The 26012-nt window shown below is 44.8% G+C and overlaps 1 protein-coding gene across 1 annotated transcript; it reads left to right on the forward strand.

Moving 5' to 3' along the window:
- Nucleotides 1-11715: 11715 nt before the first annotated feature.
- On the forward strand, nucleotides 11716-13300 carry LOC125546506 (putative E3 ubiquitin-protein ligase SINA-like 6). The gene is made up of 2 exons (XM_048710744.2): nucleotides 11716-11915; nucleotides 12575-13300. Exons 1-2 carry the CDS (start codon nucleotides 11742-11744, stop codon nucleotides 13298-13300), a joined length of 900 nt encoding a protein of 299 aa, XP_048566701.2. The 5' UTR covers nucleotides 11716-11741.
- The last annotated feature ends 12712 nt before the right edge of the window (nucleotides 13301-26012 follow it).

A 26012-nucleotide genomic window follows, 5' to 3' on the forward strand; every position in this document is an offset into this window, starting at 1 on the left:
CCCCGGAAGGTAGCACCTCCCAATTCTAGCCTGGCGGAGCCCAGTCCCAGACATGGCTCCTCACCAATCCCAGGCCTTCTCCGCCGAGTCGACAACGAGGATGCGGGATAGGCATCATCGACGTCGATGCTGGAATAATTGCTTTAACTAAAAAAATAACAACAATTGTGGCACCTAAAACACCTAAATTCTATTAACTACACATAATTAAAAATCTACATTTTGAACATGATTCGATCATAACTAGGGTTTATACTACATTATTCTAAGATTAAACACCTAAAATACCTAAATTAAATTAACAACATGGGGTGGCTGCTCTCACCTCGATCGAGGTCGGAGGGGGTCGGTGATGGGGACGACGGCGGGGATGATGCAGGGGCTCCTTGATTTCTTTAAAAACTTAATATAAACAAAAACATTATTATCGCCATCTTAGGACTTAGTGAAACTCCATAAGCTACATTAAATTATTCTATTCAAATTTACTTATTCAAAATTTCTAAAAATTTCCTATTCTATTCAAAAGACCTACATTTACTTATTTTTTTCAATTTCATATTTTATTCTATTCAAATTTACTTATTCAAAATTTATAAAAATTTCCTATTCTATTCAAAAGACCTACATTTACTTATTCTTTTGAAATTACTTATTCAAATTTTATAAAAATAAAATATACTAAAAACCTACATTTACTAAAAACAAAAACCTACATTTAACAAAAACTAAAACCTATTTAAAGAAACGGGACGGCGGAGACCGGGAGGAGGAGGACGAGGGAGGAGGAGGAGGGGAAGGAGGAGGAAGGACGAGGGAGGAGGAGGAGAGAGCAGGAGAGGGAGGAGGCAGGAGGAGGGGGCCGCCGGAGAGGGAGGAGGAGGATCGGAGGGGGCAGCCGACGGAGAGGGAGGAGAGAGGAGGGCCGTGGGAAGAGGGACAGAGGAGGGCGGTGAGAGGAGGAGGAGGGAGGGACCCTCTTCCTCGCCCCCTAGCTAATTCCTCCCGCTACCCCGACCCACGCCGCCGCCGCCGACCCCCCGCACCCTCCCTCGCTCCACCGCCACCGACGACCCACCGCACCCTCCCCCGCTCCACTGCCGCCGCCGACCCCCCGCACCCTCCCCCACTCCACCGCCGCGGCCGACCCCCTGCACCCTCCCCCGGCCCGCTCCACCGCGGCCGCCGACACCCCGCACCCTCCCCCGCTTTTTGATAATATTTTCAAATAACAAATTTGATGATATTTTCAAATAACAAATTTGATGATATTTTCAATTAAAAATAAAAAACAAATTTGCTGATATTAAAAAAACAAATTTGATGATATTTGATGATATATTTTGTTCTAGTCCTCATGAAAATAATAAATTTGATAAAAAAACAAATTATTAGATGCAACAAAAAATAATGAAAAAAAGAAGTTACTAATGGCGCACCAGAGGAGGGTGAGCCATTGCTATCAGAAAAAAGTTACTAATGGCGCAGCAGAGAATGGTGCGCCATTGCTATGAGTGTTTTTATGGCGCACCCCTCGACGGTGCACCATTACTAACATTCCCCCCTCTATAGCTGGATACCCAGCCCTTCGCCCGATACCTCCTTCCCTCTCCCTCGCCAGATCCCCTTCCATCCCTCGCCACACCCGCTCCAGCTCCCCTGCGCCGCCGCCCTCGCTTCCCCGTGCCACCGCCCCCGCGCCCCCCGACCCGCGAAGCACGTGGCCGCTGGCCTCCCCACGACCAACCGAGGCGCCCAGGAGGACCGCCGTCGTCTTCCTCTTCGACTACGAGGACCCGGACGAGCTCGGACGCCCTCGAGCCACCCCTTCGACGCCGCCGCCGACCCCGACCCCTCCGGCGACTGGCCACGCCCGCCCAGGTACCTCTCCTCCTTCCTCCCTCTCCACCCTTCCTCCCCATTCCCTCCCTCCCTAGTTCTTCTTGCTATATGGATCAGAACATATGGAGCATTACTATTGTTCTTCTCTGAACCATTACCATTCCCTCCCTCCCTAGTTCTTCCTCCCCATTAATTTGCAGGATCAGAACAAGTTTGTAACAGGATGCTCTACAATGTTGATTAGGTGCATTACTATTGCTATATGGAGCAGCAATTTACTATTGCTATATGCTCTAGTTTGTATCAATGTGATTGTAGTTTTTCTTGTCATCAAGTTTAGTTGATGTTTATTTAAATATAGCTTATATGACCAGCCACTCTATGTATGATTGTGGCTTGAAGGTTCTGGAAGAACGTTTTTCCTTCAAATTCTATCTGGTGGCATTGTCCTAGACTCCCTAGTTGTGTTGTTAATTGTGCTTCTATTAAAAGAATTGGGAGTTACTCACTGTACTAGAACTCTGTAGGTTGAATTTTGGTTAACTAATACTGACGTTATGAGAATGTAAGCACCTATTATTGCTACTGATATCATTGGCTCATTGCTGCCTTTGTGCAATGCATAACTGTTAAGAGTGATTTGGAGGATTCAAGATTCTATGAAGCTCTTTTGACATTTAAAACTCAGAACTAAAGGTACTTAATAAACTCAAAAGCATTGATGATAACTCTTGTTGCCTAGAAACAGAGGTAGTTTACATATTGCATTGCTGGTGTTTGTTTATGTTCAGAGTTTAAGCATGTGTAGTGTAGTGTAGTGTAGTGAGCTTGTTCTAGTGTAGTGAGGTCTGAACCATTGCACGATGTAGTGTAGTGTAGTGAGCTCTGAACCATGTTTAGTGTTGAGTACTTCAAGTTTACTGAACCTATTCATTTTTGTGGACTTAGTGAACATGATAAGACAAGCCAGATGCTCTATTTTTAATTAACAGTAATCCATGATCAGCAACAGTTTCTTTCACTAATTTTCAGTTAACAACAATCCATGATTTTTTTCAGCTAAAACTACTCATGATTTTTTGTTGGGTGACCTATTAGATCTGGAATGGAAGCTCACATAAGTTGAGCTGATTTTTGTCCATATGAATGCAGAGGACCATATGGTCTGTGGCCTTTTCATCCATATGAAAGTAGAGGCACATCGTGGTGCTAGTTTGCTGGGTTTTGTCTCCGACCATCATGTCGTGATGATTTTACAGGTACCCCGAGAGGCCCTTGAGTTTGCCAGAATGTCGATTAACTTCCGTTCCGGAAAATTCGGGTACTCCATATGTCTTATTTTCATCAAAGGTCATGCTGAAATTTTCCGTGAATTTTAGCATGACTTTGCTAAAAATCGGACATATGGGGTACTTGCTACTAATGCATGGGCCGGGGTATCTTAGTACTTAATTAAGTAGGATCAACTGCCCCGCCATTCTTGCTGCATTAAACCATAGGTGGCAATAGAGCCAAGTGATTAGGCCCAACTTAGAATTCTCGTTAGCATCGATAAACCCTAGATGATAAACCCAACATAGGTGGCAATAGAGCCAAGTGATTAGTGCCAAGTGATTAGGCCCAACCTAGGGTGCCTCGGCATCGATAAACCCTAAATGATGAAAACTTAACTTCGCTTCTATAGGGTGCCTCGGTGTCGATGAGAACCTAAATGATGTACGCTTAGGCTTTTAGGGTGCCTCGACGTCGACAAAACCTAAATGATGAAAGCGTAGGCTTTTAGGGTGCCTCGACGTCGACAGACCCTAAATGATAAAACCTTGGCTTTTAGGGTGCCTCGGTGTCGATAAGAACCTAAATGATGAAAGCTTAGGCTTTTAGGGTGCCTCAACGTCGACAAACCCTAAATGATAAAAGCTTAGCTTTTAGGATGCCTCGGTGTCGACAAACCCTAAATGATGTAGTTTTGAATTATGAATGTAGGATATGTCGTCATCATCATTGGACGACGAAAGGGACGACGAAAGTCTCCTGGCAGAGTGCGACTGGTGCCACGACGATCGAGGTCTGTGCGACATGCCTCACCTGGACGATGATCGGCGCTTCAGCATTAAGCTCGAGGAGACCTTCAAAGTTGAAACGGTACACAACGACGACAAGTGTTATTTTCATAATTAAGCATGACTTCAACTATTTCAATGTGTAATTTTCATCTTTTACAATTCGAGTATAGCTTATCCCATGCCATGCAAGACGCTATGTCTTGGAGAGGATGGATTTTGAAGACCATGAAATTTCTGAAACAAAGAAAATTCACCTAAGGACTCATCACGATGTGGACTTTGAAGTAAATCTATATAATTCTGAGAGCGTAACCCATTTTGGTTGCAAAAATTGGGAAGCATTTTGCAAGATGTATGGTTTTGATGAGAGTATGCTTATCACCATGGATCTTGGTAATCCTGACATCAACCAAGACAATATGGACATTTGGGTCCTTGTTGATACGCCTCCAGTTCTACCGCTATGTGAGTTTCTCAAACATAGTTATTAGCTAATTTATATTGTTTATTTCAAAATAGTTGACAACTTATTTCCATTGACAGCTTATTTTTATTGTTCAAAGAATGTCCGGGAGATGGTAGACAAAACCCACTACACTGATGGCTCCGAATTAACAACTTACAAGGAGAAAAATCATTTGGTCAGATTTTATACTTACATTGAGAATTACAATATCTACAATCAAACTCCTCAACATTATGGTAAATACGTGCCACTAGTGCATGTGTTCAACTACGGTAACTACCATGGAGATACCCTAGTAAGATTTTTACTATTACGACATCCGTGCATCTTTTGCATACACTTAAAACTAGTACATCATTGCTAACTATGAAGTTATTACTATGTTTTCAACAGATAATCCCAGAGAATTGTGTGCCTCATATGATGTATCTGAAAGGTAGTGTTAATGTTTTGAACATACAGCCAGGTCGTCCTACGAATCTCAACTGTCCATACGAGATTTCTAAAAGAAGTGGAGACATGAAAATCAAAGGATAAATGTATGGACAGTCGTAAGGAGCTTCTTGGAAGCAAAAGGAAGCGAAGCACAAGAATTGGAGACAGGATGTTCTCCATTCTCCATAATGGAGAGTCAGGGTCTATATTGTTTTATGCTATTTTAGCTTAAATAGGGTATTTAGGTCCTGCCTAATACTGATGATCATGTGCTAAGAACAATTAAGTAGGGTTGGTTCGAAGACTATCAAGATGATGATTGTATGACTTGTTATGAATAACGAGTAGAAGTTGTATGATGATGATTAGTAGGACTTGTTAGGATTAGTATTACTTCCGACAAACTCGATACTCGCGGTCTCGAGACTTGTAATGTTTTATCTTTGTTCGGTCTTTTGAATTCGAAGACTAATATGATGAATTGTATTCGGAGACTAATCTTCTATTGTATTCGATGAATCTGCTGTTGCTGTGTGCTACTGTCTATATTCTGTCAAATAATATATTTTGTAACATGTGCAAAAATCAGAAAAGTAAAAAAAATTAAAACCTAATATTCATACTAATGGCGCATCACTACAAAATGCGCCATTAGTATGCCAAGTATACTAATGGCGTATCCATCCGCAGTGCGCCATTAATGTGCCAAAGCACATGGTTAAATATGGCCCCTGGGAGGCACACTAATGGCGCATGGTGTTATATACTAATGGCGCACTGGATGGTGCGCCATTAGTAAAAATTACTAGTGGCGTGCTACTAATGGCGCACCGGTGATGCGCCATTAGTAGGCAAAACCGGTGCGCCATTAGTAGGCCTTTTCCTAGTAGTGTTGTAGAGTTGTACCCGCTTTGGAAGTGTCCGCGTCTTCAGTCTTCTCATCATCTTGATCCTTGTAAATGTCCATGGAGGTCCCAGAAGTAGCAGCGCTAAAAGTTTCAGAACTCACTCCGTCAAGCCAGAGAATGAGTCGACAGGAACATAGAAGTTCCCAAACGACGCAAAAGCAAAGAGAGAAAGCAAAGCACTTTCGCAGAAGTGATGGGAACATCCACCTTGATCTTGGGCAAGGCCTTCCGAGGCTTTGAGGGGGCGGTCTTGAGCTGCTTGGCGGCCTTTTAAGTCAGTTCCGGAGACGAAGTCTGAGTGCGTTTTTGCACTTGTGTCTTGGAGGAGCTGCCTTGCCATGCCCGCCTGTAGGGTCTTGAGACTGTTTGGATCGGCATTCTGAGCGAGGTGGTGAGTCGACTTCCTCACTACCGTCCGAGTCATCGCTATCATCTTCATTGTCATTAGGGGATTGCCAGTCGCCACTCTCATCGGTGCTCTCCGTTCCCTCTTGGACTTGCTCCCCATTTGGCATCGAGTACATCTCAGTATAAATCAGCAAGGCAAGAAGTTAAACAAGCATCAATCAGATTCAAGGACAGTTGCAAAACAGAATAAAATGCACTCGGTAACAAAGGTCAGACCTTGTCCGGCTCGTTTTCGGTGTCGAATGGTGCAACTCTTCTGGACCCCCTGGGGTTGTCTTTGTTTCCAGTGATGCTCCGCAGCCACTACTCCACCATCTCCTTGGTGACTTCCTCTGGGTCAATCCGAGCGGTGTCACTAGGGCCCGAGTACATCCACATTAGATGATCGCGAGCTTGAAGAGGCTGGGTGCGTCTATTGAGAAACACCTCCAACAAATCCATGCCAGTCATGCCTTCACGGACTAATTGGACTACCCAGTCGACTAGCATGGACACCTCTCCTTTCTCTGCTGGAGTTGTGGTAAATGAAGAGGGTTGGCAGACTCGGTCCATGGTGAAGGGAGGAAGACCAGTCGGCTGACCAGGAGTGGATACATCTTGGCAATAGAACCAAGTCGACTGCCACCCTCTAACTGACTCGGGAAGGGTCATAGAAGGAAAAGTATCCCTACCCCTCGTCTAAATCCCTAAACCCCCACACATTTGGATCACGTGTGTATTTTCGTCATTCGGATTTGCCTTCTTCATAGTTTGAGAGCGGCAAGTAAAGATGTGCTCGAATAAACCCCAATGCGGTTGATAGCCCAAGAAGTTTTCACACACAGAGATGTACGCAACGAGATATGTGATTGTGTTGGGGGAGAAGTGATGAAGTTGGGCACCAAAAAGTTCAAGAAACCCCGAAAAGGATGTGGAGGCAGAGTGAAACCGCGGTTGACATGGGTGGCAAGGAGGACGCACTCACCCTCCTGCGGCCGAGGCTAGGTCTCTTTCCCCGGCAACCTCCAAGACCTGTGGGCAATCAAGACTCCATTGGACAGGTCCTCCAAGTCTTCTTTCTGGATCATGGATTGAATCCAGTCCCCCTGGATCCAACCAGGCGGCAAACTGGACCTCGACGACGACCCCCGACTCGTCTTCTTGCCCTTTGCCGCCGCCGCCTTCTTCGAGCGCTCCAGGGCCGCCGTCTTGTCCTTACCCATGGATACGGAGTACGCGCGGGCGAGCGGAGACGACGAAGATGGCGGAGAGCTCGGTGGAGAAGTAGAGGAGGAAGGGGACGATTGGGAGGCACTATGCGTTACATCGGCCCGAGCGCTATTTATGAGACCACTTCCGAGTGGCTGACGAGTGGGCCCGAGCGATCTTATCATATCCCGCAGCAGGTGCTCGCCCGATACGTGGCGGAAAAGGCGGCGTGAAGATCGAGGTGCCCCCATCTATCCACTCCGATTACTGCGGTGCGCTCCATCCCGCGTGCTTCCCCGAAATTTCGAATCACGTGAAATCTGGGAACGGAAAAGCAACCAATCGAGCTGAGGATTACGTACCATAACTCACTCAAAGTTATCAACATAACTCACTCGACGACCTTTGAATTGATCAAGGCGACTGAAACTAAGCTGAAGCCCCAGCATGACTCCCTGATTCCGATGAAATGCCTCCGAGGCGTGGAATCGAGTCGGAACTGACTTCAACTCTCTTTTCAGTTGGACCTCAATCCATTCAAGGGCTAATGACGATGTCATTAACCTAGGGTAGGGTCATAGGCCTGACCTAGACGCCCTACCCAAGGTCACTACCCTAGAGTCAAGAACATTCAAAGTACAACAAAGGATACCGACTGAAGTAACCTTGGAGTGCAATCCACTCGACCAATTATCTCACTCGGATACCCCAATTCCATTCGACCAAGAAGAAGTCACTCGACCATACAAGAAATCACTCGGAGTACAGAAGAGCCACTCAAGATGGCAACGGTCAGGCGTTCACTCCGCAATCTTTAAGATCATTTATATCTCTTTATAGCTGGCATTATCACTAATGCGCTATCTTAATGTACATTGAACCCTGTGTAACGGGCGATGACTAGGGTGCTGGCGCACTCTATATAAGCCACCCTCCACCTCTGGCACAAGGGTTCGCACCCCCTGTAACTTTCACACATATATACTCCAGTAGACCAAGCCTCCGGGCACTGAGACGTAGGGCTGTTACTTCCTCCGAGAAAGGCCTGAACTCGTAAACCTTGCGTGCATAACTTCACCATAGCTAGGACCTTGTCTCCTCCTACGTACCCCCTATTCTATTGTCAGACTTTCTCCCACGACACCCCCACCCTTGTGGTCCCCTCGTGACTCCACTGACCTATTTCTTCCGCCTATATATTCTCAAATATCCCAAAACCAACCGGGGGAGCCACGAAACCACTTTTCCACTGCCACAATGTTCTGTACCCGTGAGATCCCATCTAGGGGCCTTTTTCGGCATCCTGCCGGAGGGGGATTCGATCACGGTGGGATTCTACATCAACACCATTGCCTCTTTGATGAAGCGTGAGTATTTTACCACAGACCTACGGGTCCATAGCTAGTGGCTAGATGGCTTCTTCTCTCTGTTTGATTCTCAATACAAAGTTCTCCTCGATGTTCTTGGAGATCTATTCGATGTAATACACTTTCGCGGTGTGTTTGCCGAGATCCGATGAATTGTGGATTTATGATGAGCTTATCTATGAATATTATTTAAATCTCCCCTGAATTCTTTCATGCATGATTTGATATCTTTGCAAGTCTCTTCGAACTATCGATTTGGTTTGGCCAACTAGATTGGTTTTTCTTGCAATGGGAGAAGTGCTTAGCTTTGGGTTCAATCTTGCGGTGCTCAATCCTAGTGACAGAAGGGGAACCGACACGTATCGTATTGTTGCCATTGAGGATAACAAGATAGGGTTTTCATCATATTGCTTGAGTTTATCCCGCTACATCATGTCATCTTACTTAATGCGTTACTCTGTTCTTATGAACTTAATACTCTAGATGCAGGCATGAGTCGGTCGATGTGTGGAATAAGAGGAATATATGCAGAATCGTTTCGGTCTACTTGACACGGACATGATGCTTATATTCATGATCATTGCCTTAGATATCGTCATAACTTTGCGCTTTTCTATCAATTGCTCAACAGTAATTTCTTCACCCACCCAATTATTTTCTATCTTGAGAGAAGCCTCTAGTGAAACCTATGCCCCCTGGGTCTATTTTCCATCATATAAGTTTCCAATCTACAATTCTAGTTTCCTATTTACTTTCTTCGCAATCGTTTACTTTCCGATCTATAAACGAAAAATACCAAAAATATTACTTTACCGTTTATCCATCTATATCAGATCCCACTTTGCAAATAACCGTGAAGGGATTGACAACTCCTTTATCGTGTTGGGTGCAAGTCGTTGGTGTTTGTTTGTGCAGGTATTCGGTGGATTGTTGCGTTGTCTCCTACTGGATTGATACCTTGGTTCTCAAAAGCTGAGGGAAATACTTACTCTACTTTGCTGCATCACCCTTTTCTCTTTAATGGAAAAACCAACGCAAGCTCAAGAGGTAGCAATGACCCACACAGATGACGAGGTTCTTCAAAAGCAACGCCTTCAGGAAGGGAGCAACGCTCAACCGTCGTCGTCACCAAATCTGACCATCTGACGCCAAGATCTAGGTTTTCACCCTGAAGAATTAGTCTGAGCATATTCGAGCAATGCCTTTGACAAGGTAACGACGTAAAACATCGCCATTGCCAAGTGTACCCAACTCGGGTCAGACATAGGTTTTCACCCCGGAGCTCGAGAACGGGTGCTTGAGTAGCACCACTTTCGAAGTCACTAATGTGTTGTCGCCACCACTTTTCCTCAATCCCAGCAACTATATGCGATGGAGCTGCACAATCATCCCTTTGTGTCAATTCGTCGTCCTTTCGGGATGGAACTCTCTCTTTGTTGAAGTCAACCACTGAATCTGTAGCACATCTCTTTGTCTAAGTCAACCACTGAATCTGTAAAGATGGAACTCTCCCGAAGAATTTTCGGGATGTCGGTTTTATATCCATGCTGAATTGTTGGTGTTTAACCTTCGAACTATAGAGAAAGCGCGAGCTAGTGAAAGTTAATAAATCTTTCAATGCTGATGTTGATGATGGTTAACGAAAATGAGATGTGCCAAAACTTTATTGAAACGGTCCTACAACAAGTATACATATTGAAGAAAGTGAAGGGGTAAAAAGTAACATCTATGAATCTGAAAGTGTCTCTAATTGATCCCAAAACCTAAAAGCCCATGAAGCCAGGCCGAAAACTTCAATTCCAAAACAGTTTTGAAATTAAGGAGGCTACACTCTAATCGATTCCCAAAACCTAAAAACTCGTAAAACAATTTGACCTGCATTTCCCCTGTGTAGTGCATCCATACGAACATTCCACTTCATAATATGAAATTCATAAATTGGACTCCAGCTTGATATTAAAGGAAACTTCCAGCTTCTTAATTTGAGATAATCATTCAAACATAGCTTAAACAAAATACCTCCCAAGCATAACAATATTAAAATTAAGCATAGCACTAAAAATAATTCAACACAAAGCCTAACTATAAACATAAGCTTAGCTTAACTTTTTCACTGACACCTTATGTCTCATTATAGGAGGAGGAGCAAGAGAAGATGATGACGTTGTCGGCCGTCGTCCTCATCCTCCCCGGGAATTCCTTTCCTACCGATGCTGCCTCCTCGCCGGTAGTGATGCCCCCCCTCCCACCCGAACTCGTCGCGGTCTTCCAACTCCTTAATTGTGTGTAGTCGATATTTTTGACAAGTATTTTAAGAAATGACTAAGAGATTAAAAGGGAATTCGAGGCATCTTTGATAGAGCAATGGAGGCGAAGGAGATGGAGCGCCGCAATCTAGTGGATCTGTGATGGATTCGTGGGCGAGGTTACAAAACTCATGGTGACAACGCAGGTTATTTGTGAGTTCCGCTTCAGTGATCTCTCATAGTGACTTCATCATTGGAAGTTGGAATGACAACCCAAGGTGATTCGGGCTTGGTAGTGTGCCCCCAGTATAGGGACTTTAGTGGAAACACTAGGTATCATGCGTTTGTACCTATTAATGGTGATCTTTGCGCATTGTTTCCTTGTTATAAGTACTGCCCGAAGATTGCACGAAAATCATTTTTGGGCGAAAATCCGTGGTCTAATCCTGTGCGGTTGGATTCAACGACGATGACGACCACACGTCTTTTTTTTCCAGAGGTGTCGTTATCTGAGAACGTTGCTCGCAAATAACTGCTCGAGCACCAAAACACCATGTTCTCTCACGTAAAAAAAAACACCATGTCTCCCTCTTTTCTCTTTTTATTATTTGTTTGAGCGGGTCTCCCTCTTTTCTCAACTGACCAGTTTTTTTAAGAAGATCTCAACTGTTTTTTTTTAGGTGAAGAAGATCTCAACTGACCAGTTTAGACGCTGCCTCTTTTTTGTAGTCAACTATAAGCCACAACAGCCCACGTGAGGAGCCGGCCCATAAGCGCTCTCCGGCTGCTTGCCTCCTCCGAGGCTCCAACCCCAGCCGATGTCGAGCGACGGAATCGAGGCGACGAGCACGAGGTCCACGGAGGAACCGATGATGGAGACGAAGAGGAGGAGAACGGGGAAGGAGGGGTCCGTCGCCGGCGACGGCACCATCGCTCTCGAGGCGCTGGACTGCACCGTCTGCTACCACCCGCTCAGGCCTCCCGTCTTCCAGGTCATCCACGCCATCTGCCTTTGCCCTAATCTATTCTAAATTGACCTCGCCTAGATCCAACGACGCCTTAGGTATTTGGGTTGCCATGTTCTTCCTAGGGTTCCCCTTTTTCAACACTCTAAAAAGGGCACCATACAAGTTCCTATACAACTCGTGAGCATAGATCGCCCAGTTAAAATCGAATTATGGAACATCGTAGCATTGGGGAATTGGATGGCATGTTTCTTTTTATTAATTTCGACAAAGGGTTCTCTCTATGGTTTTCTTTTTTCTTTTAGCAAAAACGCCTAGAAGTTCAGGTAGAGATATTGTTAGACATGGAGGTGAGGGTATAAAATCAAACTGACGGTGATTTTGCTACACCCCAACTCGACGCATCCATGCAAGAAACTATGGCAACCCAAACACTGTAACACCCTACGCACCATGAGATATTATGTTTTGTCAAACACTTCTACGTGATTGTGTTATTGTTCCATTGACGCTTATCAAAGTCATCCTTTGACCAACACCAGTTTTTCTTAGGAATACTTGAAAACATGTACGCTGCTTAATTATGCAAATGTTTTTACCACATGCATGTATCAGCCATAGGTTTCTCACAAGCAAAATCTAATGTCAATTAAAGCGTGGTGCATTTGTTTTGTGATACAATGCAGTGTGCGGTTGGGCATGTGATCTGTTCGTCTTGCCACGACAAGCTCAAGAACAAGAACAAGTGCCACGCTTGTGCCACCACCGGAGGCTACAACCGTTGCATAGCGATCGACCACATCCTGGAGTCTGTCCAGGCCCCTTGCTCCAACTCCATATACGGTTGCACCGTCAAGACGCGTTACCTCGAGCGACAGGAACACGAGAAGTCATGCGCACTTGCACCGTGCTTCTGCCCCGAAGCTGGTTGCGGTTTCGCCGGCTTGACCACCCAGCTCCTTCACCATCTCACTGACGATCACAATATACCAGTTACAGAGTTTCCATCCGGATGGTGTCTCACCCTCGAGATACAACAGAGTATGCGGGTTCTCCACATGAAAGAAGAAGAAGGCGGCCCCATGTTCCTAGCTAAGTTCACACCAGTGCTGCCTTTTGGCAATGTTGTCTCCATCTTGTGCGTTGATCCTCATGCCGTGCCGGGGGAGCGCAAGTTTAGGTGTGAGGTTGATTTCTACTGCAACACCCTGGGTTTGCGTCAGCTTTCAAATTTCCAGATTGTAACCACCAGTCTTTCAGATGGCTTCCCAGCGGAGCTTGGCAGCAACCCATTTCTTGTGCCAACAGGTTCTTCTAACTCTCCCACTACCAGCAGCAGCCTCACCATCCGCATTGCAAAGATAATCCATGACAGGCCAATAAGCGACTGGCGTTGGAAATCAAGATCGTAGCCTGATACTGGAAACTTGCTCACAAAGACGTGTTAGAAGTTTTGTCTTTATCCTAGAGGCCGCAACTAAATTAAACTTTGTGATATATTCGTCTTGTACATCTTCAGCAGAGAGGTTCTGTTTTACTAGGAATATGGTGCCTTCGTGCTTTCTTCTTTACTTGGTCAGTTCTTGTGAACTATGCAATGCATTGGTCTTGCTGATTGCACTTTATGATGGGACTGTCCATAGGGCATTTGTTGAACTTTAATGCTGTCACACCTTTTCGTTTATCTAGTTTTTCCTATAAAGCAGCGCTAATATTTGTGTTTGTCCATGAACGCTCCCTTGTGGTTGTGCCTTAGGCATTACTCATAAACCATGTCATCATGATCAGGTACCTTGCTCCCACTCCATGTACGGGTGCACCATCAAGACACGTTACGTCAAGGGAGCGGATCACGAGAATTCATGCACATGTGCGCGGTGCTTCTGCTTAGAAGACTGCGGCTTTGCTGCCCCAACTCCCATGTTCCTGCAACATCTCAACGACAAGCATAATTGCCCATCATCTGAGTTTGAGTACGGGCATCGTTCCATCCTGCTGATCCAGGACGAAATGCATGTTCACCACAGCCGAGACGGTGGCCGCCTGTTCCTGGTAAAATTCACACCAGTGCTGCCTTTTGGCAATGTCGCCTCGATCTTGTGTATTGATCCTCAACCCGCTGATTGGAAGCGCAGGTTCAGTTGTCTGGTTGGTTTCAACTGCAACACCATTGGCTGATATCCGTATTCTATTTTTCATCCCAGGAGTACCCATCTGTTTTTTTGGAAAATAAGGAAGACCCCGGACTCTGCATCTGGACGATGCATGCAGCCATTTTACTAATTATTCACAAAGATCTTACAATATAATGCATCAGTAAGTCTGAAGCCACCATCTTGGCAATATTTCTCGCTACTCCCATCCACTTGATGAAGGGTGCCGATTGGCCGAGCCGAATACCAAACAGACATCGAACTAAGGCCTATCATAAAAAATCAGAGGCCCAACCAAGCCATTGCCCGATCTTGGACACACACCGGTATGGCGCACTCTCAGATGTTGCCGCCGTCATCTTCCACAGATTCATCTTCAGAATAGTTACTAACACATCGACATTGTCAGGCCCGATCCATCACCTGCTCCGGCCACCGACCGAAGACCAGGTTTTCACCTGGATCTGTCCCAAGAACATCCAACTGACAACCTGTGCACCGACCAGACCGCCTTCAAAGCCCTAGATCTGGCCGCCCAGATCCGGCGACCATCCGCAGCAGCACTGCCACCATGGGCACCCTGGCACACCGGCCACTGCCTGTGTGTGCACCACTGGAGCCTGGGAGGAGGGCAGGCAACCCACCTCGCCAAACCGCGAGAGGCACCAAGAGGTCCACGAGCTCGTCACCGTCTCTGATCCGAACCAATCAGGAGCCAAAGGCACCAGATCGCCGGTGTAGATCCGCCTTGGACAGGGACAACACCACGCCATGCCGCCGCCGGAAGTTCGAACTTCAACTGCCGCCACCTTCCTGGGCCGCCGTCCTGAGATCCAGGCCGGACGTCGCTGCCACCACCAGCCACGTCCCGCCACCGCCGCACCGCCAGCCATAGGATCCATGGCCGCCGTGACCGCGCGGACGCGCCAAGGGGTCAGCACCACCCGATCTTCCACGTCGCCCTGCATCTCCGCCGCCTCCGCCCATCACTGCGCCGCCACGTTGTGGCGTCGCCGGAGGTGAGCCGCCGCCCCGCCGCGACCCAGATCGGAGAGACGCGCTTCGACGCTATTGGGCGACCCGCCTCACTCGATCCTGACGCGGGAGGGAAAAAGACCTCCGCCACCGACGTCGGCCGCCCGAGGGCTTCCTCCAACGGCGACGGAGGGGACTACACGGATGGGACATGCCCGGTGGCTGCACTTGACAGAGAGAGAGAGGTGCGGGTGCATGGCCGTTAGTTAGGTAACTTCCTTGCCATCTCCACGTCCATGGGGACACGACCGTTAGTTACTCACTTAGCCAGCTCCACGTCCAGTGGGGCCCAGCTGGTCTCTTCGCCGTCTTCCTTTGCCCTTTGGGACCTTTGCCATCTGTTGGCGGACGACAAAGAACTGCCTGATGGCAGATCATATCTTTGCCATCAGCCAGTTCTTTGCCGTCTGCTTATTGCAAGCGAACGGCAAATATCTTGTGTGTCGTCCGCTAGCAGACGGCAAAGAACTGGCCGATTGGAAATTCTCTGATTCCTGTAGTGATAGCTTATGTAGCTCAGGTATATCTATAGTAATGGGGTCACAACCTCAACGATGGCCTGACTCCGAGAGGTAGTGATTGCAAAAGGTAGGGGCGGCGAGAATGGTGTGACACGAGAAGAGAAACATCCATAGAGGCATGCACCCCCTTGTTCGTGGAGTGAACCTGAAGCATCACAGCTAATCCCACAACCAGGCCATGCATTAGGTGTCTTCTTGAATGTCATGTCGCCAAAGTGGCAATGGCACGCGGCGCAGAAGAACTAGGTGTTGTGTCTGGGACGGGTGCCGCAAGAGTTGGTCGCCAAGCAGGGAGGGGCGTCTAGGGGATGACGACAACATGGATCCTAGTATTCGCTCCATCTGGGTTGACGCGAGAGTAGCGATCATTGCGTCTATGGTGGACATAACTTGAGGAGGCAACCTGTGATCCACCTCAAGGATCGTCCGCATGGGTGCCGTCAGCTGGCTAGAGAACTGATACATATCCATCATATATATTTTCCAAATACTTTTGGTCTTGTTTTGGAGTCTAATTTGCAAAATTTGGACGGAACTAACTCGGACTCACGTTGTTATCAGCGGAACTACCATGGTGTTGTTTTGGTGGAGAAATAAATTTTCTTGGAATCGGGCGAAACTTTGTGGAGATTTTTTATTGAATAAATAAAAATACTGGAATGAAGATACACCGAGGGGGGCACCAGTTGCTCACAAGGCAACATGGCGCATCTACCCCCCTAGGGCGTGCCTTGATGCCTTGTGGGTCCCATAGGCGGTCGTCTGACCTAATTCCAAGGCTATAATTTCCATTACCCCGAGAAAAAAATAAGAGAAGAAGTTTCATTGTGTTTTACGACACGAAGCCACCGCCACCTCCTGTTCTTCATCGGGAGGACTGATCTGGAGTCCGTTTAGGGATCCAGAGAGGTGGATTTGTCTTCATCATAGTCAACTCTTCTTCACCAAAAATTTCATGATGCTCACTACCGGGAGTGAGTAATTCCTTCATAGGCTTCCTAGATGGTGATGGAGTTGGAGGATATTTTTCATGTAATTGGGTCAATTTGTTGCTATGACTTTGCTATGCTTAAGGCTTGTCAGTAGGGCCCTAGTGCCATGTGATTTCTGATCTGAACCCTCAATGTTTTCATCAATATATTTGAGTTCTTGATCATGTTTTGCAAGTTGCATGATCCTATTATGTGTTATGGTCCGTAGTCCCCAAGGTGACAATAAATGGGATTTACTTCGGTGATGACCGTAGTATGAGGAGTTCCGGTTCTCGATTAAAAGAAGGCCTTAATATCCCTTAGATTTCCTTATGGACCCCACTGCCACGGGAGCAGAGGAAAAAAAGATGTCATTCAAGGACTTACTATAAGCACTCGTATGACTATACACGGAATTCATGCCTACATTGAATTGATGAACTGGAGCTATTGTGTATCGCTCTAGGTTGTGACTATTACATGATGAATATTATCCAACACAACCATCCATCGCCGATCTAATGCCTACGCTTTTTCTCATATTGATCTTTGCTAAGTTACTAAACACTACTAAAAATTGCTACTGCTACTACCACCAAACTATATCATATTGATCTTTGCTAAGTTACAATTACTACAAAACTGCTACTGCCACTGTCACCACTGCCACCAAACTATCATACTACCATGCTACTAAACACTTCACTGTAGATATTTAATTCCCCATGTGTGGTTGAAGTGACAACTCAACTGCTAAAGCTTAGAAATATTCTTTGGCTCCCTTTGGGTCGAAGCAATAAATTTGGGTGAAATACTACCCTCAAAGACTATTGCGATCCCCTATACTTATGGGTTATCAAGGTCGTGCTAGTGTTGCGAGGGGCCACGAGATGTGGTGGGACAAGAGAGGCCACTGCCTTGAGCTTGAGCTTGGGGACGAGTGTGTAGTGCACCATCCACCCACCAACGGCATGGTCCGACCTGCGGAATGTGGGAGCAGCTATGACAGGATCCGTGACAGGAGAGGCCGACAAGGCCAGAGAGACAACCTTCGCAGGCATGGAGAGAATCACGGACACTGGATCTGCGACCTTGCTCGGATGCATCACTAGCACCACCTCGGACAAGACAAATACATGGCCGGGAGGTGTAACATCATTGGCGGCGGCTGAAGCTAGAGCCCCCGATCCGGATTTGACTTGGGTTGGAACGGGGATGGCAGCAGACGACAAACGACACGAAATCAACGAGCAACATGGGAGGTAAAGGCGGCAGCATGACGACTGAGTCGTGTCCAACGGGGCCGGAGTGGCCGCCGATGTCTGCTAGCAGGACGTCTTGGGTTTCAAAATTTTCTCCCATCTTGTTTTTCCATACATGTGATGTTGATGATTCCTGAGAAGTAAGAATCAAGGACATGGAGAACCAAAATCTTGTATTTCTTGCACATGCACTATTCACTACCAAATTTCATGTTTTTTAGTGCGGTTCACACCAAAATGTATTTCATAATGAAATTTTACAAAAAAATAGTTCCACTATTCCCTATATTCACGTGTATCGGAATTTTTGAAACTTCAAAATGTGGGTTTCAAAATATTTTTAAAAAAGGAGCTCATGGAACCCAGGAGCAAGAACGCCGCACTCGTCATAGATGGTACTGCAAAAATAAACTAGTGAATTAATGATGGCTAAGGAAGCTTGATGTTGGCGGCGTTGAATGATGCTATCGATGTAGCTAGTCGATCGATGCTACTTTGCGTCCATGTTCTTGCGTAAGTAACAACTAGCTGTACTGCTTTTCTTTTTTGCATTTAGGCTTTCGGTGGATGTGTAATGGCTCTGCTGAGCTTAGACCAGTTTAGTAGCTGTTTTTACATTTGTCCTTGTAATGTATCTGTATGGTTACGTTAGTAAAACTGGGAGGAAAGTCAATATAAGAAAATGAACGATGTTAGGATGAAATAGTTCACACCTAATAGATAGTGTTTGTGTGTGTGTGGGGGGGGGGGGGGGTGTTTATTGCTCAGTGACCAACACCAACATTGACGACAAGAACAGGGAAGGCTACATCATCTAGCACCGCAAACAGACCAACCTTACTCAGCCTAGCAAGGGCAAGTGACTGAGGTGAGGATGGGCCAAGGTTTCGGCTTCGTTTGTGATTTTTTTTCCAGCCCTTAACAAGATGCTGAAAATCGACAATTTCACTTTCAGAAAAATCTCGGATGAATATTAAAACAAATGTTGGAATTTTGGAATAAATATGTCCGTAATTTGCCCAATTTTTTTTACGTCAACTGGAACGAAAGTTAACATTCCAACGTAACCCTCACAGATTAGTTCAAGACTTACCATCCACAACCATCAAACAGTAGTTCAATGTTTAAACAACATAGTACAACCAACAATCTCTCAATTTGATTTAATCGGCCGACAAGGACATTTACCAAGCTCAGGAGAGATGCCCGACTTTTGCCATAAGCCAGAAATACATAACTCTAGGATGGGGTGACCATGGTCTCTTGGTCTCGCCCCGTCGACGTTGGTCATTCTCGTGTCTTAGGCCCTATTATGGCATCAGACCCGGTGCTAGCTCGCCGCCTCTTTGCCCGGAACCTTTGCAAGTTCTCCAGGCGAGCCTTGACATGTTTCGAGCACATGGCGTAGCCGTATTGCGCCAGCTTGCCGCAAGTCCAGCCATGACCATTGCCGCGATTGCACCGCCGCTCTGCCTGCATTATCAAGGGTTCAGCTTCAATCTCTAGTTCTTGAACAGCTACTTCTGCCTCCGTCCGTTCTCCATCAGTTTCCCCATCTAGCTCTTTATCAGTACTTCCATATCTATACACAAGTGCACAATCAGATATATTCCCAAAAACACAACATGTTTGTTGTGCAAAGTAAATAAAGACTTCAAAATACATAGAAAACGAATATTTTTTTTAAAAGTTCAGATTATAACCTGGATTTTGTTCTCATGATAAAGTGATACAGTACACTATCAACTAAAAGTACAAATGTAAGAAAGAAAAGACATCCACGAGAATTCTAACCCACTGGAAAAACCTAACACATGTTGCATCCATGCGCTCAGTTAAAATGTGTCAACAAGTTACTTGTATATCTGAGTACAAATATTAACTGTGTTAAACAAAATGCTTCATAGACATAATATAATATATTTAGAATATGCATGCTTTAATCTCGACCCCAACTATATAACTATCCATCCTGCATTCAGGACCATTTTCACCATATGTAGAAAAAGGACTTGTTCACAACCAAGTTCCATGTCCATGTCCCCGTAGGAACTGGAAGAGGTAAATCACATCAGTGCGACTCTATATGAAGCCACACATATGACTTTGCTGGTAAAATACATACTAGACTATGAAGTTTAAATTTATTCATTTCTTATAAAATAGTATTCAAAACACATAAATGGTCAAAAGAAAACTATATTACTACTTGGACTAAATAATTTAAAATCTCATACCGACGTTTTGAAAATTAATCATAAAATCTTGCACAAGATAACAAAAATCCAACCATGCCGCACTCGATGGTACAAATGTCTACCAATTTATCTTTGTCCTATCCGTATACATTGTAGAGAGAGTGGTGAGTAGGCGTGCACATGGGGAAGTGCTCGAAAATTGAAAGCATCAAGGCGAACAAGTGATTGGTTAGTACAATTTTTGCTGGCCTTTAACAACATAAATTAATGCAGAAAAATGATTAAGTGTGCAACCTTTCATTATGATGACAATTGGGTGAGACATGAAAAGATACTCCCTATGACCTTATGGCTTAGTGTAGAAGTAGTGCTAGACTTCAGTACTATAAGTCTATAACAGGATGTGAGACTTACGATGACGATCTCATTTATAACCAGTTGGCATGAATGGTATAAGTTGGAGAGATGTGGCGTCGGATGAGAATGGAAGTGGAGACTCGATGATTAGTAATTAGACATGTTCTTCCAGGAATCCAACTATAATCAATGTTTTTGTCATGATTACTCAATGATAATATTTTTTCCTTTTTTCTAACCCTGATGCAAGCCCACGTCCTTTCTAATTATTAAATTTTCTTGGCAAGATTGTTTGATTTGTAGGATTATATGTGAGGATTTTTTGAATAGCTCGCTTCAAGTTCATAGGAAAACTTTCTCAGGGTTTTTTAATTTTGAAAATTATTATGGTTCAAGACATCATATGTCTTTCTGGCGAGGTAATAGATTCCACTCTTATGTCAACTTCCATGGTTTAGGGTTCTTCATTGTTCCAATCATGTTTAAATCTGAACACAAATTTGATGGTAAAATAGAAGGTATTGAGTTCCCACGCAAAAAAAAAGGTGCGGAGTTAAAGAAAAATAAAACACATTTGTTTCAAAAATAGATGTTGCAGAAAAATGTGTAGTCAATTTAGTCAAATTTTTAATTTAATTTGGTAATGCATATCCAAATAAAAACTAACAGGGAATGTTGTATTGTGAAGATTTTCTATGTGTTAAGTCACATATTTTACAATGCATGATGAATGCCACATATTTCAAAGCATAGATATAAATGAGAGAAATAAAAATCTTGACAAAGTGAAATAATTTTTTAACATTTACCTCGCGTGCCCATTAACTAGAATAATATTGTATTCCTCATATTAGGCAAATTCATTTTGATCTTCCATTTGAAAGTCGTTGCTGTGGTGGACTGTATTTATTTGGGACCATATCATATATAATATCGTTGCTAATGACAGACAATCTGAATATTCTCATCTCATAATAATCTATATCGCACAAAAATAATAGGCTAGTGCATTTTCTAAATTTTAGTTTAGTGTATCGATCTAGCATCTTGAACAAACAACATACATATGCTCGTGAATAAGACTAAATAAAACATGTCTCACACGCAAGTGATGTTTTTATTTAACATAATATTATGTGTTCGTTATTGATTTTTATTATTTCCTATATTGGTATAGAATAGCATAAGAACATAGGTTGTCTATGTTTAACTATTTCCGACACAATAAAAATGATGCCTTCCCACATGCAATGGCCACTGCGTTAGTTTCTATGATAATATAACAGGATGTACTTTGAAGTGTCGAAATGTGTAGAAGGCATGTGGACAACAATCTGGATGCACTAAGATACAATGTATCAGATTTCTAGCGCTGGTCATTTTTCTGCCACATATTTGTAGCTACAGAAAACAATTTACATGAAACATACCTCCTACCGGAACAGATGAGAGATCGTGCAGGTGTATGATTTTTTTTTATGCACGGGCGAATATCCTGGATGTGTATTGTGTTGGCGGCGATCTACTGGATGCGGACATGAATGACATGATGGATAGATTCATCCACCTACTTCATGAAATATAGCAATTGATCGACCTACTTCGTGATGGGAATGACAGACTGTAAACTGTTAAAAATAAATATAGCAATTCTATTAAAAAATAACATCACTTTAATATTCACTATTTTTTTGTAGATAACGGCCAAGCATTCTGGGAGGTTCACCAATTTATATTTGGTAAAATTGTTGGAATAACAGCATATTCATATATGTTTGGATAACCGATCTTGTTAGTTCAGAAGACGATCTCTTGAAATAACAGTCATGTGATGTACAAAAAAACTCTATGAAATGTACATTTTTCGGGTAAGTGGCATAGTTAGTTTTGTGCACATATTGCATTTTCACTGCATAAAATACAGATCAACTTGTATAAATTTGAAAATATATTGAAATTTAGGCCCAGCAGAAGGATTGATTTTTCAGGAAAACGTAATTACTTTAAATAAGTTTTTGTTGGAAGAAAAAAAACACTTGTTTCCTTTTCTACGGCTGGAGGCATGTAGCATCGGACTTGTTTTCTACTCTGCCGTGGAATATACAGACAATTTCTGGATATTCCGGTCTTCTGGGTAGGAGTTATTCGTATACTATGTCTATAGTGTGGTATAGGAGTAGAAGTATAGATACCTGTCCTCTGCGTCCTTCACCACAGCGGCGTCCAAAGCTACGTTGTTCCTGTACAGGGCCACCTAACAGGAGGACACGGTGCACCCATTTTAAATTCCGGCCGGCCGAATCAGCAGATCAACCAAGAAATAGAGCACCAGCGCAGAAAGAAAGAATATACATGTTTCATGGATGGGTTCTGTACCTGGATATTGGACGAGCCAGCTGAAGAAAGTGGAGATTGGACGGGATGGTATTCCTCGTCCGCCAGATCAAACTCCTCCTGGACGCCGGGGGCTTCCGCTAGCATGAGCAGGGCCGCTGCTGCTTCCTCTTCGGCGCTCTGCGTAGGACTCAATGAGATTTCTACGGTGGCCAGGAAGGTGGACGGCGGTGAAGCAGGGTTGGTCGGATTCATCTCTGCCGTGATGTAGTGCGACGAGAGGAGAGAGACGGCAGGATAAAAATGTGTAAAGGGATTGTAGGAATCTGAATGGAACGATGGGGCAGTGATTATTTATCATGGTGTATACAGCACTAGATCTGTAGATCAGGCTGTCATTGTTAGAGAAGATTGGCAGCGTTTCACTAAATTTATTGTGGTATATTTGAAGTTTCTTTCAGGGATATAGAAAACATATCTAATAATGAATTAAGAGGATCTAAATAGCAATTGAAGCATAAGACTATGCCTTTTTTGCTTGTGCAAATAAAGGAAAGAAATATATGCCCAGTTGGTGTCGCCTAGCAAATTGCCTATGTATCCACTCTCTTAGCTGGAACAATCTTGCCTATGTTCACACTCAAGTCTATCCCCCAATAGATTATTTTGTGTTAAATTCTTGCCTTTTATAACCAAGCCTTGTATTTCAAAGCTTTCCTTTTTTTGAATTTGTATTTCTAGCTTTCCTGTTTTCATGAAACAATGGGTCGATTGTTTCGGTGGGTTTGCCCATGTACGTTGGCCCATAAATAGAGCCTTTTGAAAAGAAGCCTACTATATAAAAAATGTTACGAGAATGCTTGTAGGGTTGTCTGTGTTGTGCTTCCGCTGATGTCCATGCTATCTTGAGTGCGTAGTGATGTGCGCGTGGTGCAAATTTCGCCAGTACAGTAGGTGGGTGGCGGGAGCCGAACTGCTATTTGCGTTCTGGGAGTGGTCGAACGTCGGAGGGGAACTTTTATTGGCCCCTGGTGTTCTGCTGGCGAGCCGATCCGTCGTCTTTGCCACCCACTGGCCTCCTCCCTTTGTGATCAGCGTTAAGCTTGCCTGCCTGCTTGATGACCCAATAGTTACGGTTGGTATGATTAGCTGGCCTATCAGGGAGACCGTGAATCTAACAAGGTCGGTCCAATATCCTATCAAGGATGGATGGTCCATCCTGGTTTGCCTTTAGTGGCTTCTTCCATTGATCGGGCTTCGGATTGTGAAATCCGGCATACACCGCTGTGTCGCGTATGTTGTTATGTTTGGTTCATCCTGGCTTGCCGTTGCCATCTCGGATTTCGGAAGTGCCCGGGCCACTGGCGTCATTGCTTTTACAAGCAAGCCAGTTGTCTTCTCCCACGCAGAAGCGGTTCATTAGAGCGGTGTGGGCTGTCATGGATTTGGGTCCTTCCTGGCCGAGGTGACGTGCGAGCCATTCATTCCGGACGCTATGTTTGAAGGCCGCGAGGGCTTCTGCGTCCGGACAGTTGACAATTTGGTTCTTTTTGACTAAGAACCTGGTCCATAGCTCCCTAGCCGACTCGCCGGGCTCCTGGACAATGTGACTTAAGTCATCGGCGCATAATGGCCGGACATATGTTCCCTGATACATCTCCAACGTATCTATAATTTTTGATTGCTCCATGCTATATTATTTACTGTTTTGAATGTTTATGGCCTTTATTATACACTTTTATATCATTTTTGGGACTAACCTATTAACCTAGAGCCCAGTGCCAGTTTCTGTTTTTACCCTGTTTTAGGGTTTCAAAGAAAAGGAAAACCAAACGGAGTCCAATTGACCTGAAACTTCACGGAACTTGTTTTTGGAAGGAAAGAAGCCCAGAAGACATGGAGTGCACGTCGGGGGATCTGCGAGGAGGTCACGAGGCAGGGGGGCGCGCCCACCCCCCTGGGCGCGCCCTCCACCCTCGTGAGCCCCTTGTGGCCCCCTTGACGTACTTCTTCCGCCTATATATCTCCATATACCCTAAAAACATCCGTGAGCACGATAGATCGGGAGTTCCGCCGCCAGAAGCCTCCGTAGCCACCGAAAGCCAATCTAGACCCGTTCCTGAAGGAAATATGCCATAGAGGCAATAATAAAGTTATTATTTATTTCCTTATTTCATGATAAATGTTTATTATTCATGCTAGAATTGTATTAACCGGAAACATAATACATGTGTGAATACATAGACAAACAGAGTGTCACTAGTATGCCTCTACTTGACTAGCTCGTTAATCGAAGATGGTTATGTTTTCTAGCCATAGACATGAGTTGTCATTTGATTAACGGGATCACATCATTAGGAGAATGGTGTGATTGACATGACCCATTCCGTTAGCTTAGCACTTGATCGTTTAGTATGTTGCTATTGCTTTCTTCATGACTTATACATGTTCCTATGACTATGAGATTATGCAACTCCTGTTTACCGGAGGAACACTTTGTGTGCTACCAAACGTCACAACGTAACTGGGTGATTATAAAGGAGCTCTACAGGTGTCTCCGAAGGTACATGTTGGGTTGGCGTATTTCGAGATTAGGATTTGTCACTCCGATTGTCGGAGAGGTATCTCTGGGCCCACTCGGTAATGCACATCACTATAAGCCTTGCAAGCATTGCAACTAATGAGTTAGTTGCGGGATGATGTATTACGGAACGAGTAAAGAGACTTGCCAGTAACGAGATTGAACTAGGTATTGAGATACCGACGATCGAATCTCGGGCAAGTAACATACCGATGACAAAGGGACAACGTATGTTGTTATGCGGTCTGACCGATAAAGATCTTCGTAGAATATGTAGGAGCCAATATGGGCATCCAGGTCCCGCTATTGGTTATTGACAAGAGAGGTGTCTCGGTCATGTCTACATAGTTCTCGAACCCGTAGGGTCCGCACGCTTAACGTTCGTTGACGATATAGTACTATGAGTTATGTATGTTGGTGACCGAATGTTGTTCGGAGTTCTGGATGAGATCACGGACATGACGAGGAGCTCCGGAATGGTCCGGAGGTAAAGATTCATATATTGGATGATATGGTTAGGCCAAGGGGTCAAGCCCACAGGGCTATAAGTCGGTGCAAAAGGAGTTTTTCGGAGGCCAGGGGGCCAAACGCCGGAGACCCTGGCATTTGGCCCTGGGCCAGACGCCGAGGCCCATGGCTTCTGGGCCAGACGCCAAGGTTTGTGGCGTTTGGTCCTGGAGTCCGAGTGGGACTCTTGCCTTTCGGGAAAAAC

This window comes from Triticum urartu, chromosome 3A (genome assembly GCF_056163025.1).
Source record: "Triticum urartu cultivar PI428250 chromosome 3A, HENAU_Tu73, whole genome shotgun sequence".
In the NCBI taxonomy this organism is placed as follows: Eukaryota; Viridiplantae; Streptophyta; class Magnoliopsida; order Poales; family Poaceae; genus Triticum; species Triticum urartu.